Genomic DNA, 15,198 nt, shown 5'->3' on the forward strand with positions numbered 1-15,198 from the left:
GTGTACAGACTGTTGTCTCACTCTCTTGTTGTTGCATCTGTTAGGGCAGGAGTCAGGAAAATTAACGCCTTTATCATCCTAATTGGTACATGGCGTGCATACCTCAGCCCTGTATCTACCTGAGCTGAGGTCTAGTCAGACAGAATAAGCGAAAACGCCCGTGTGGGTATGCAGGGCCTTTAACCAGCCAAGCCAAGTGTGTACCATTAGCACAAATACTCCACTTGCCTGAGAGGTTCCTTGCAAAAACACAAAGTTAACAGAAACACAGTGGGGGCATCACAATGTTACAAGTTTAGTTGCCTTCTGTTACTTCAATTCTGACCAGTGAAATCTTTGATATCCAACTTGACTAACTTAACTTTAGAACTGCCTGCAAAGGGAACATTTTTCAGGTTAATCTAATCTAAACTTTTCCGTAACAGATACATCCTTCCCACTGCTGGACAGAAAGCTTCAAGAGGTCGTTTTCTTCTTAATGTTAACTGCTTTAATACTAGTTTTACTGCTCATTGACAAACGCAACAAAATAGATAAACATGGACTTCTCAAACGATTGCCTTGTTTATGTAAATTCAGGTAATTTTGCTATGTCACAGCCCTGAAGATGACCTGCAATTTCTCTGAGCCGTGAAATAGTCTGATCTTTGATTGAATCCCTGATTACTATCAGCTGTGATAAGCCAAAGCTGCTGTGACTTACATTTAAAAAAAAAAAAGTCACTCCCTTTGAGTTTGCAATATCAAGGACATTACAGGAATGCTAAAATTAAAGCTGCTTTAACAGCAATAAACATTAAACTCGTGCTGAAGTCCTGTCGAGGTACCTCTTGTGTGACTGACATTGGGCTTTTGTTTTGCTTCTACTTTTCCTGATAAGGAAATCATTTTCAAGTATGAGTGAGTAAGGACATTTCACCTGTTTTCAATGCAATTCAATGATAGTCGGGTGAGCTCTTATTATTCTGGTAGCAAAAAAAAATATCTTAAAACAGAAAATGCTACACGGGAAACAAATGGTATTTGAGGGATTTCAAGAAAAAAAGACTCAACGACAATACTAAACTGCTTGTTCAGGTGGATATTTCTTGCAGCGTAGAGGTTATGAATATTTTGATTTTGTTTAAGATACTGACATTTATTCTATTTGGTTTCATATTACCCAATAATATACTGCTCATTTTAAATGGTATCGCATGTGTCAAAACAAATGACTGAAGTCATCTGTTTAGTGGTCTAAACTTGAATCACAGGATCCATCTACTGAGATGATATGATGTAATACAAACTCGAGAGAAGTCTACTTCTTTAAGTAGCAGTTTTATCATAGCAGACCCAATTATTTTAGAGGCAGATTTGCATTATCTTTATGTCTCTGCATTCATTGTTGTTTTTTCCTAACTTCTTCCTGATGTATGAGGCATCATCGTACAGTATGTGTCTATACTACAGTAGACATTACCTTCTGCATGCCTTGCAGAGCCTGCTGCAGGAAGCTGAGCTGCTGAGAGTGTGTGTTGTCCTCCTCACTGCTGATTGGTTGGTTCTTGCCTTGTTCCTGTTTTAGCAGCTCCACCTCGTTCCTGTAGGCGTCCAGCTGGCAGCGCAGAGAGTCGTTCTCCTCCTTCAAGGCTTCTGCTTGGGAAACACCTACAGATTCATTCGGTACACAAACACACAATGACACATTATTAGCCGGCATATGGAAAGGATTTATTCAGTCTAGTTTCTGTCTAAATGCCAAACGCTATGGTTCTCTCGCCCTAGGTTTCCAATTCCGGCATCAACAAGAAATGCAAACACATTTCCGTTGTTTAAACAAAAGCCGATTACCGTTTCTTGATTCTGTAACTGATTCTTGAAATTCCAAACTCTAGTTATATACGCATAAATGACAGTAATTTCACTAAAAAAATATACCTGACTTCTGTGAAATGTGAGATTTAATTTCACAAATAGTCCACTGGTAAAAGCCAAATTGAAGCATCTGTCAACCTTACATAATACACACATTTCCACCGACTCAATACTGTAAATAACATTATCATATGTCTTTATTCTTTTACCTCATACAGAAGCATTAAAAAAGTACCACGACATTTTTCAAAACGCTGCCGCAAAATTAATTCTGTTTAATCTCAATAACAGGAAAAGAAGAACCCCCGGAGACTTTTAGACAAAGAATCATCCTCCTCCTTTTACATTTGTGAACCAAATGCAGAGTATGAGCGTTTAAGACATGTTCCCATGCAGGCACTAAAATACAATCCCTTTTGAAAAATGCCTTTTATCTCTAAACAGGCTTTTGACTTCAATAGGATTTTCCTTTTTCCTGTTCATTTTTTTCCTGAATTTCCGGAAGAAATTTAAATCACACTGACCGTAGTGTGACTGAAAGCAGAACAAAGCCGAATTATTGATTTTGATCTGAAATCCACAGCTATATTAATGCTATTTTAATAAATGCCCCAAATAAGATTTTTTCAGTACACTCACAACACAGCCTTAAAGTCTAATATGATGCACACTCCAGAATAATATTCTACAATAGGTAAAGGGTTGGCTCAGACAATTTGGAGGTTCTAATGTGTAAATTAGAATAGCTTACCCTTAATCATTTCTGGCTACTAAACTATTAATAATCAAGTCTGCTTCAGGCAATCTTTTAATATCTATTATTTCAAGATGCATGTTGCATTGGTGACCTTACCCTCTGACTGAATGGAAGTTAACCCTTTTACTGCATAACGTTGTCCTCAGGCAACAAACTACATTTTTGGACCTCACACTGGCCCTTTTAAAAAAAGCAAGTTAATTTAAAAAAATAATATCACCAGACATATCTGTAGCCAATGAAATGATGGGTTGAAGTGGGTGTGGTCTTTTGTTTGGGGGTGGAGCAGTCCTTTCCGGAAGCATCGCCACATAGGAGACATTGCCACATATTGGTAAGATAAATATCACTTTTTAACGTGGACATGGTAGCTATTAGGGCAGGGTTATGCTCAGAAAGAACTAGCTTGTATGAGGTGTGGGAAGGAAAAACTGCTTATATACTGTATGGGGATATTGGGGGTTTCTGAAGCTGTTTAATTGTCTGATTAGAAGTTCTGATGGAGTATAATGGTGCATTGAAGCTTTTTCGGGAGCTACGGTTTGAAACAACACTATTACATTAGCAACAGTCTGAGCTTTCCATCTGCTGCTTTAATCAAATCAACTGCCTGGTGACAACACAGTCTTTCCCAGAATCTATTCATCCATATCGCATATAGCTCGAGAGATGTCGACCTGTGCACTTTTTACATTTCATCCCGGAAGGTAACTTTAAGTCAGACTGCTTTTTATCTTCTTACATAGTATGGTATGATTTTATCGTTGATGCCAATAACAGCATCAGTAACATTTTTACAATGCTTTTACATATTAAGGTTTTTCTACTTTCTAATAATTTTTATTTTCTGTTTTCAAACAGCTCTTAAATCTGCAGACCACCTGTGGGTTTGTCAGGGCGTGAATCAAAATCAGCGAAGATCTACATGAATTCATTAACAGATAAATGCATATTCCATGAACCTTAAGCTATTCTGAGGGCAATTTCCACCAGAACAAAAGTGACACAAAGACAATTTGAGAAAGGTTGTGTGAATGAGGTTTATTCTTTCTTTCAGCACTGCAATAAATTGAACAGTAAAATCTACACTTCCATAGCTCATTACTTGATTGAAATGGTGTGGAGAGAGATGTTAGAACATCATTCACACTCCCTGTTATTAATCAAATTATTTTCAATGTGAGCCTGCTGTTGCAATGACTGTCAGTCAAATAAATCAGAAAGACACCCAATAATGGGATGTCTAATATTTCATCCAGAATGGTGCTGAAATGATGATGTAGATTAGACGGTAACAATATCCTGAATTGTGTTTAATTTCACCTGTATGATTAACATGTGGATCACATTAAGATATCAGTGTTTGATACTCTTATATTGATATATATATATATGGGGAGCTGTGGCTCAGGAGGTCGAGCTGTCGTCTACCAATCGGAAGGTCTGCGATAATTGCTCCTATTGGCTGTTCCATCGTTGTGTGAATGTGCATGATTGCATATTTAGCTGATGAGCAGGTGGCACATGGTATGGCAGCCTTGGCCACCAGTGTATGAATGTGTGTGTGAATGGGGTGAATGGTGGACACGTTTTTTTTTGTACAGAAATACTTTCATTTAATTTTTATTCTTCTCAAGCTATGTTTGGAAACATAATTAAATTACCAATTTTTGATAACATAAAGATGGATATGGAGACCCCAGCTTGGTGTAAATGTGTGCTTTCTCCCAGCAGTATTCACTGAGGCAGAGATGGGGTGAAGAGAGTATTGATTATCAAGTGTTATTAACTTGCTGCCCAAAGAAAGTCAACAGTTTAGCCAGATTCTGTCAAATGTCCCCTGCTCTGAATGTTATCAACACTGACAAACACATGTACCTGTAGGCATGCATGCACACACATACGCTCCACGCTGGGGGAATAATAGTTTATTTCCCCGTTAATCTCTGTGCTGTGACAGAAAACCCTTGACATCTGAGATTTCTTTTTCAGCTTCCTGTGCTTATGTGTGCACCTTGTTTACTATACTGTACACCCAGCTACATCATTTATCAAATTCACCCCCAATGTGAAATATTTTCATTAAAGGAAGCTTCAGTAGTAGTGTTATTTCACTTTTTTTGTTTTTGTTGGTCTCATATCAGATTCATCAGTGCAGAGTCACTGCAGTAATAATAATCCCAATATGGAGCCTTAAGGGTGCTACTTTCTTTCACAAAAGAGATTTCCAAAGATTAGCTCTATTTCCTGTTTCTGCACAGCTTTTTTTTAAATCTCTTATTGTATTTCTAATATGAGATTACAGGATCTTCCCAGAGGTAATGCAGGCTCAGATTCTCTCTCTCTCTCTCTCTCTCTCTCTCTCTCTCTCTCTCTCTCTCTCTATATGACTATATATATATATATATATATATATATATATATATATATATATATATATATATATATATCTGTGTTTGTGTGTGATTTTAGATTCAATGATTTTTTTGTGTTTTCCAGGGGCTCTTTTGTGACAAACAGTTATTTGTGATTTCCTACATTACCTGGCATTACTTACTTTACTTTACACATTGAAAAATTGCAAGAGACCAATACTGTGCTCCAGAGAGGAGAATGAAATGATGGTGTGTGTCAAACATTTACCTTCATTTACCTCCATTTACCAGGCCATTTTTGTCCACAGCAAAAAACTTGAAATGCAGCTGAGGCCGATTAAATGATTGGCCAATGTATCCACAGCAGCCAAACTAATTCTGTTGTGTGAGCAGTTTTTTTGCCATCTCTAATCAACCAGAAACAGTTATTTTTGCTGCAATTCTGTGTATCCAAGTTTTTGTTGTTGTGCATATTATTCTCAACTTTTAGCCAGAACCCATAGTGTGCGACAGTATCCTTTGTGGCAAAGTACCGGCATCATTTAGCACCTGTACACTGTTTAGTGTCAGCCCAATTATTTTTTACCTGAGTCCTCAAAGTCTTTGCTGTTGGTACCGGTGGAATCCTCCATGTCATCGTCAGACATCTCCATCTCCTCTTCTCCCCTGATGCCTATCAGCTGCTCGTTGTGCATGTTTCTAATCTTCTGCAAAACACAAAAACAGAAGCAAGTAAATATCTGCAATAAACTGCAAACCAATGCAAAATCACACAGCCATGATGATAGCATCCTACACGCATACACGCTTATGCTGCGTTTTTCAGACAACAGTGAAATGTGCCATCCCCTGGAACTCGCATTTGAGCTACCAAGGAGTAAAAAAATGATGAAAGCCTGCAGTGTTTATTCAGTAGATCATGATAAAATCATTTGAAATAATGTGAAAATACTTCAACGTTGACTCTGGACACAGTAAACCTGGTACAGTTTGACCTGCAGAGAGATCATATGGTCCTGTTGACCTCTTATTATTTGACTATTATTGCCTGGTAAAAACACAGACACACACACACACACACACACACACACACACACACACACACACACACACACACACACACACACACACACACACACACACACACACACAGCTCCAATGTGTTCTATTATCACATTGGAGGACACAAGGCCTTTTTTCCCTTATTAATGCAGTGTGAAAGTATAAAACAGATAAAAGACAACAGGATTAACAACAGGCTATTGAGCATGTTAAAGAACTAAAGATTAAAAAGGACTATAATCTGACATCTTGTTGTTTACACCAAGAACCCCCTCAAATGCCATACTAGAATACTTCATAGTAGTATGAATAAAACATTATAAAAAACAACCTTTGTAATGTCTGTTTGTTACATACATGACATACAACTACTGAAAGAAACATTACAATCAGACATTTTCTGAGCAAACGCAAGGGTAGAATAACAACACAAAAAAAAAACATGCAATAACTGCAATAGTGGTTACAGCTTTACATTTGTATTCCTAAAACATCTTTTCAATTTGTCCACTTCAATTTCCTGTGCCATGTCAAAGGCGAGGGAAAACTGGTGTCCCTCAAGTGACATAACAGGCTTCACCTTAGTGAGAGCAGGAAGGGACGTGACATTTTGTGTGTGTAGATGATTTCCTCCGCAGCAGAAGCCTCTACACTCAAACGAAAAACTGATTCCCCATGGTTTTCAATGCATTAAGACTTAATGCATTGAAAACCACCAACTTAATGATTAATTCACCAAATGTACAAATGTTTTCAAAATAATATCATCCATTTGAAAATATGCATACCTATTTTAAAGAGTGTGTGTGGCATTTAAAACAGTGAAAATGTTAAAGAATGAAACAATTGCTGTTGAAATAACTATTTTGTTAAGATCAGGGGACCTTCATTGTTATGGGTACAATAATAACCATTTGAACATAACTACAACCGGGTTTATGGTTAAAAAAACACATTTACTGTAGATAAGAGACAGGAGACGAACAGCGGTCTGCCATATTAAAGTTCTCCATCTGTGGACCTATTACAATGTCACACAACTTCCTCCTTTGCTTCAGATGGAAAAGAGTTATAATTCCTACGGCCATTGGAGGGCTTGTCCCTTGAAATTGAACTTAAACATATGTTGTTTCTATGGATTTGCTAAAACTACTGATTCTGCCTTTTTTCCTAGGAGGATGGTCTCACTTAGGCTCACTTGGGCTAAATGCAAAAGTCAGCATTTAAGATTGGATTTTGGATTTTGATTTGCTTAAATTTAGGCAACTAAAAAAACATCAAGTATAAATTGTGTCATCCATGAGATTGCGATAGAGTTAGAGCTGTAGTTTGCTGCAGTCTGTCTGATGTCCAGATGGTGAAGCAGTTTGTCTTATTACAGATACAGTGATGGAAACAACACCCAGGCTGACTGAGGCACTGAGAATAATTCAGGAGCTCATTTACACTTATGTTGAACACGAGAGGCTTTTCAACAGCAGTGGTAACAAACATGGGGATCTGAACATACACTCACCCTGCACTCTTAAACCTCTGATGCAAAGGTTACTGTCGTTACACTGGGTAGTTAACAACAATATGTAGAGGCATGGTGCTCCGCCTAACAGCAAATCAATATTCGTGGGTTAAAGTGGAAAGTGTGATTAATGTATCAACACTCTAATGTGGACAGCTCCCAGCAGCGGTTCTGAATGCTTGTTAATGTCATAGATCTATTTCTGGAAACGTATTAGCATTTTCATAGTTCTGCAGAGGACCAAGCAGAATAAATGCTATTCTCTTTTTGATACTACAAGCTTCATTTGCAATGACGTGCATTTTCTGTCTGTGGATATAACACAGTATACGCAGTGTTTCTGTGAGTGCATGAAACTGTATGTGTGTGTGTGTGTGTGTGTGTGTGTTTGTGTGATATATCAGGTTGTTGATTATCTGGTTGTTGATTACACCCCTTACTCAACACTTTCTACACTCAGGCATTAAGAGACTTTTAGCAGATCAAAACCTCCCCCATCAGATCTACGCCTAATGCTGCACTCTCTATTAAATACAACACAGGCTCCATTAAACACAAATCTTCACCATAATTGACGTGGCATTTGTCTGACAGTAAATAATAATGCAAAAAAAACAAAGCCTTGTCAGTTTCTGAAAAAATTACGATTGGATAACCTCATTTCTGGGCCAATCAAAACATGCAAAAATGTGGTCTATCCATACTGTACATGACAGCAGGCAGCAAATGGTGACACAGTTTAAAGCAGCAGAGAGGCATCAAAGCAACCTATACCTGGTATTAACATGCAGTCTGTTATCTGGATAATGTTATCTGATCATGGGGCCTTTCAGTTTACACCTGTTATTAATAAATGTTCTCGTTAGCTTGATTATGCCTGCAATGCGATGTGATTTAATTTACACCTTTCGTTACCTTACATCTTTCCTATCCATATGAGATATCCTGATCCAGGTCACATGTTAATATATATATAATTTCCTAAATGGCATGCCATAATATATATATATATATATATATATATATATATATATATATATATATATAGTATATATATAACACTTTTATTGTCTCTATCTCAATGTTTTAGTCGCTTTTTTGAAAGTTTTTTTTCCAACGTTCTGGTCACTTTTACCAAATTGTTATCGCTTTTTTTTACGCTTTGTTGCCTTTTTTCCAAAGTATTTGACGCTTGCTTCCGGTGTTTTTGACGGGTTTTTTTTTCATCGTTTTCGTCACAAATTCTTTCTTCTTATTTGTCCTGCCCTATCAGGGCTCCTTACAGTAGACTCAGGAAGATGTCAATCAATCAGTCTAACCACACCCACAAGGGAAGAGGTCCAATCAGCCACATTAAGCCTTGAAGATAATTTTTTGGCATTTTTAGGCCTTTATTTTCTGACAGGACCGCTTTAGACAGGAAAGGGGAGAGAGCGCGAGAGAGGAGAGCCCGCGGCTGCTGCGTCAAGGACTGAGCCTCTGTATATGGGCGCACGCTCTAGTGAGGCTAAAAACACATCTCTTCCGACTGCACCTCGGATAAAAAAACAAAAACAAATATATATATATATATATATCTTTGTTTTTGTTTATATATATATATATATCTTTGTTTTTGTTTATATATATATATATATATATATATATATATATATATCTTTGTTTTTGTTTATATATATATATATATATATATATATATATATATATATTTCTTGAAGCTGCACCTTCATATGGCTCTTTGTAGTTTTGCTTATTTAAAGCTAATGTACTTGCACTTACTACTTGTTGTCTGGAGTTTGCACCTTCTCATTTCTATTCTCTTCAATTGACAAAGCCCTCTAAATCGATTCCTTACGAGCTCCTCTCAACAACTAAATTAGCTGTCTTTTCCCAATATAAACTGTCTCATATTAGAGATAATATAACAATCTATTGCAGCAATCAATCTAGCCCAGCTCCACCCTTACCGGAATTTACTGTCACAAGCTCAATGTCAACTTTCTCACCTGTCTTCAAAGACCTAGAGGAAGTAATTCAGCGCCTAAAGTCTAGCACTTGTTCTTTTGATTCCATCCCTACCAAACTGTTTAAATCGGTCTTTCATTGCTTTATAAATTCTATAGAAAGTATTATTAATTGCTCTCTGCAGCCTGGCATTTTCCCTGCTTCTCTTAAGTGTGCTGTTGTCTCACCTCTATTAAAGGAAAACATTCACAAAATATTCACATTTAAGAAGCTGGAATCAGAGAATCTTTATTTGTTTTTCATAAAAAAAAAAAAAGATTCCAACTGATTAATCTAAATAAATTAATAAATAAAATAAATGGATTATTCTTTGCAGCTCTAGAATAAACAATGGTTGATAATGAACTTTTGTGTAAAACCTTTACCTTTTCAGATTTTTAAGCTAGTTTATATATATATATATTTACATTTGTATATATATATATATATATACAAATGTAAAAAATGAAGGAAAATTGAAATACCAACCTCAACCTGCGTGCGCCACATGTCCAGGTTCTTCCGCTGAGCTTTGGAGAAATGGTCCCATGCCTTTTGTTTGGAAGCAGCGTGGAATACAGACACAATCTTTTCAACTGTTGTGAGGAGGAAATGTGTAGATGCAGAGAAAGGGCAAAAGAAAGAGAAAGAAAGAGCGAAAGAGAAACAATAAAGTCAGCTGGTCAGTTTTTTTAAACTTCTTTCTACTCCTTTTTGAACATGGGAATCTTTATTTAAATCATTTACAACAATTTTGAAAGATTTGTTTGCTGAGGATTTAGTTTTTGTTTGTTTGCCTGTACTGAAATAAAAAGATCCTATTTATCTTTTTATTTTTTTTTTATTTTGTTTAACATGTTCAAAATAAACTAAACTAAAAACAAAAAAGCTGGGGAATAATTAACTGTATGTCCACAGTATCTACATGTATATGTTTTAAACCTGTGTCAAAAATTGACAATACGTTGTCATTATTTATTTATTTATTCAAACTAATTTAAGTACTAATAGTAGTAATAGTAGTGATTTTAAACTTACTTGAAACCATCAATAAAGACCACATGTCATCGCATAAAATCAGAAACTGTTGTTTGTGCTTTTGATATTATTACAGCAAAATTCACACATTGGTGCATATGATCAAGAACTCTTGACTGTGAAGAAACCCTGTGCAGGATTCTTCGGTTCTTCAAAGTTTAATGTTATATAATTCATAGACGAGTGAAGTATCATTGCAAGGAGAAGAGAAGCAAACATGTATCACTGTGTTGTGGTTCCGTACCTTCTTCAGACATAAAGACATCCAATTCTCCCCAACAACTGGCCTGCGCACACCGATAATTAATACTCTGTCCAACAGATTTCTGCACTTATCTTAAAAATTGTGTGATTATTGGAAACACAGAAATTATTGTTTTCTTGAGAAATTGGTTCTAATAATAGGGCCCATGAAAGATCCCTATAGTAGTCCTTGAAATTGAAACTGTTTTATTGGAAGAGAATGTTTCAGATGATGAACCATACACTGGGATATACTGTATTGTTTGAAGCATTACCAAATCATTTCCACGCTCATTTCTAAACACTGTGTACTGGAACTTGATGAGACCATCAATGAAAACATTAGTAGCATCTACTGGCCCCGAAACTGTATTTTACATTTTGTATCAGTCTGAATTTGCAGTTCTATAGTCTAAAGAGAGACTGAAATTCGAACAAGAATGTTGTTCTTTAAAGACAAATTACATTAGATACATAGAGTTTCTCGCACTTGCAGATGGTAGGTTGACTCAAAAGCAAATTAAAAGAACAACAAAACACATGTTACTTATCTTCCCTAAGGCAAAGGAGAAAACTTGTAACCAAAGTAGCAAAATTCTCTGTGTGAAACAAAGCAACAGGGTTTTTAGGAAATCTTGTTCTAATTTTGAGAGTCATTTGAGATTGAGGACACAATGTACTAAATGTTTACCAGCCAAATATTAAATGATATTGCAGCTGGGAGCCATGTGAAGTATCATCATCATCAAGTCATCTCTTCACTGTAACAATACTCACAGAGGCAAATGTGCATTAGAGCCCACATCGATTGTTGTTTGCTCAAAGGAGACAATGTATCTCAGATCAGACGGACGAATCATGTCGTAAGACATGGGCGTGGACATTTAAAGTCCTCCTTCAGACATGTTATAAAGTATTAATAATACATTTATTCCTGGATTAATTCAGTTTCATTGGTCAATGGGAAATGGTGGACCAGTACAGTATTAATATTACTGCATTTTTACAATAATATTGTCTATTTTACATGTTTTGACAGCATGAGGATATCTGTGTCTGCAGCCAGCTGAAAACAAAATGAAAATGATAGGAGGTTGTTAAGCTTTAGAAGCAACATAAACCAATGTTTGAATCAAGTTAAAATACAAGTTTTAAATGCTTTCATTTAATCAACAAATCCTAGGATATTTTTTATGTACAAGGACAGACTAATCAATTGCTGAGTACATACAATATGTACAAAGCCTGGAACTAATCCCCAACAAATGAATTAGCAAGTAGGGTAAGAGAACACAAGGAGGATTTGCTCAGGAAAATGGTCCATTTTTATAAATTACAATTGACAAAACTACTTTACTATGACTCTTGGCTAGTTGTTAAGAGGCTAGCAAACACTATGTCAGCTGGAGAAGACATCAATTAAAACATTTTCATTTGAGAACTTAAGTGGCCAAAACTTTGGCAAAATAAACAAAATTCCAACTGCAACAAATTAAATAAATTGCAGAATCCCAGTGTATTTATACAGTACTAGCACCTGACCCTACTGGTGAGCTATGCCTTGGTCTTGGTGGCCCAACACAGAGCACCCTTTCTTCCACAGCAGAAAGATGGGTGGAAAACAGACAACAGAGGAAGAGGATGCTTTAACTGGGCTTTTCCTACTCCTCTCTGGATGCACTGAATTGTCAAACAATCCCTCTGGTGAGAGAGAAGCACACAGGAGACCTCCCCAATGTTTTTGATAGAAGGCAGTCAAGCTTAGCAAGACATGTCAGAAACTAGCTGCGGTTAAGGCCACGACACAGCCTGTGGTAGTAGTAATACTTCTGGTCAGGTGTTTCATTTTCCCTGCTTACAGGGACACAACCATAAGGTCTCGTATTCCCTGACCAGTTAGCAGAAAAGGTGCAAAATAGGAAGTCAGCACTTTATCAAATGGAGGAATGCCTCAGAAGCAGTGACAGGTCTGGGACAGCCTAATAGTGGTGCCAATATATAGAACTCCTTTGATGGATAATGTTTGCCTGCTGTGATTTTGGGGCAGAAAATGCTGTAACCAAGTAATAATGTGAATCCAACTCAGCCCACCTGTTAAGATTGTGTGATGTAGGTGGTCCATAACACATTCTAAGGAAGGTATGCAACATCTGCACAAAGCAAGTCTCTGCAACACAGGGTGCAATGACCGCTACACAGGGTATGAATATATTCAGTAAATTAAACAATAGTATGCAACCCCTGTTGTTTACTGGATGTGGCTGCTTTTTGGTTGTGCCATGGCTATGTCACATTTTCAAAGCTGATCAATAAATTGACTAATTAAAAAAAATTTAAAACAGCGACAATGTCAAGAGCTTTTCGATAAAGGTAATTCTATTCAAGGTGACAGAAGTGATAATGTGAAAATGATAATGTGTCTTTGGATGTCAGCCTTTGACAAAAGCAGAGCCTGGTAAATATGGATGTCTTTTGTTCACAGGTGTGGTGAATACAACAATGCCTCATGGGAGACCAATCTCAGTGTTGGCATTTGCATGGCTGGAACTACGGCGAGTGAAAGAAAAACTCATGCATAGAAATAAGTGTTTGTATGGATTATTGTGTTGGATGTGGATGTCCTTTAATGAAAGAGAAACACAGGAAGAAAAAGAGTGAAGGAGACTGACAGAGAGAAAAAGAGCTATCTAGCTATCTAGGAAGATGACGCCCCTATTCTTAATCCTGCCTACTAAAACAAACAGCTGTCAGTGGCCACAACACCTGACCTAAATGAATCGCTGAATAAATCTGACACGTAAAGTCAGGTTTGGAAATCTAGAAACAGGCTATGTAAGCACTGTCTTTAAGAAATGAATGATTCATTGCTAAATATTATTTCTCTAGTCTGTAATGGTCATAAACCGCCAGTATACCTTTGCTATGGCTGGAGATAGCAACAGTAGCAACAATTTATCTTACGTCATCAGAAGGAATAGAATTTGCCTCAAGTTTATTTTTGTCTTAGTAAGCCTTTACCAGTTTGTCCTGGAACATATGTCCTGCAAAAAAAAAATAGTATTGTATTATCATTAATGTAAACTATTGCTTGCTTTGTGTTTGTGTGAGTGTGTGTGTGTGTGTGTGTGTGTGTGTGAGAGAGAGAGAGAGAGAGAGAGAGAGAGAGAGAGAGAGAGAGAGAGAGTATGTTGGTAAGTGTATGTGTGGGTTACAGTGTATTTATGTCATGGTATTTCTCGCTGGGTATTTGATATGCCGTGTACAGAGCGGTGACCTGTGATAAAACGGCAGACTGCAGAGTGTCATGGGAATTACTGCAGCGCAGTGTGGTCGATTGCATCTGTTACCCAGGTATAGCAATAACTGAATGGTAAATTCTGTAGAACGGTGCGCTATTCTCCGGGGGCTGTGACATAGGATAAATTGGTTACCGAGTGCATGTATGTGTGATTGAATGGGACACACTCCATCAGCCCACATGTTCCTTAACCTGTAAACCCACTGGTAATTTTCTGTTTCTATGATAAGACACAATTTTGCCTTCATCACGAGTCAAGTAGGAACAAAAGCAACATTTCTAAATATAGAGTACAAACGGTTCATAGCAAGCAAGTCATATTTCTGGAGTTAGATTGGAGATACAGAAATATCAAATGGTTGCAATAGTTGTGCAATAATTGCATCTCCTGTTGAGGGACAGAAATTAGGTTCTTTTTGCGATTTTAAATTATTTGCTCTTTTTTTTTTAACACATTTTGGGTGCTTTAATTAGAAAATTAGAACTCCCAGTACTCATGACTCAGCTAGACAACCGGTCTCCTGCCGAGTAATAAATATCGCTGTGAAACTATTCACCCCAAACAACCATTGTTGCCTTCTTAACTGGACACTGAACTGTGAGTTTTAGATTGATTTAAACAAAAATATGTGGGACTTTGAAATCACTTCTTAAAAATCACTTTATCCAAATGTCATGTTATGGTGTGTTTATATTCATCTGTCTTTTATATATATTTTTTATAAATACAGTATCTATATTATTCATAAAATACTGTATATGTACCGCTGTTTTCATGATATCTTTTTTCAAAATTTTGTTTATTAATAGTGTTTTATAAGGTTTACAAAGAAAACTTAAGATAATGCTTTTTTTTTGTTTAAAGAAAATGAATTGTTTGCTGGTAAATGTGTGTGGGAGCCGCAGAAGAGAATGTGAATATGAGTTGCATTGTTGTGTCTATGCTGCGTTACATTTAAATATGTGAAAAGTTAAAAACATTTGAGAATACATGTTCTACAAAGGTATATAACAAGTATGGTAAATGAACTGTACGATAAACATGAAG

At 36.6% G+C, this 15,198-nt stretch overlaps 1 protein-coding gene across 5 annotated transcripts in view; it reads right to left on the reverse strand.

Annotated features, from left to right (window-relative positions):
• LOC116052522 (ecto-NOX disulfide-thiol exchanger 2-like) overlaps positions 1-15,198 on the reverse strand; it is a 189,264-nt gene that overhangs the window by 19,931 nt on the left and 154,135 nt on the right. For all 5 annotated transcript variants that reach the window (XM_036001397.1, XM_031303288.2, XM_036001396.1 and 2 more), the window contains 3 exons: positions 10,061-10,167; positions 5,576-5,696; positions 1,463-1,650 (listed from right to left, as the gene is read on the reverse strand). In XM_036001397.1, coding sequence (XP_035857290.1) covers positions 1,463-1,650; positions 5,576-5,696; positions 10,061-10,167 — 416 coding nt within the window. The remainder of the gene's footprint in view (positions 1-1,462; positions 1,651-5,575; positions 5,697-10,060; positions 10,168-15,198) is intronic.

Source organism: Sander lucioperca, chromosome 1, assembly GCF_008315115.2.
Source record: "Sander lucioperca isolate FBNREF2018 chromosome 1, SLUC_FBN_1.2, whole genome shotgun sequence".
Taxonomy (NCBI): Eukaryota; Metazoa; Chordata; class Actinopteri; order Perciformes; family Percidae; genus Sander; species Sander lucioperca.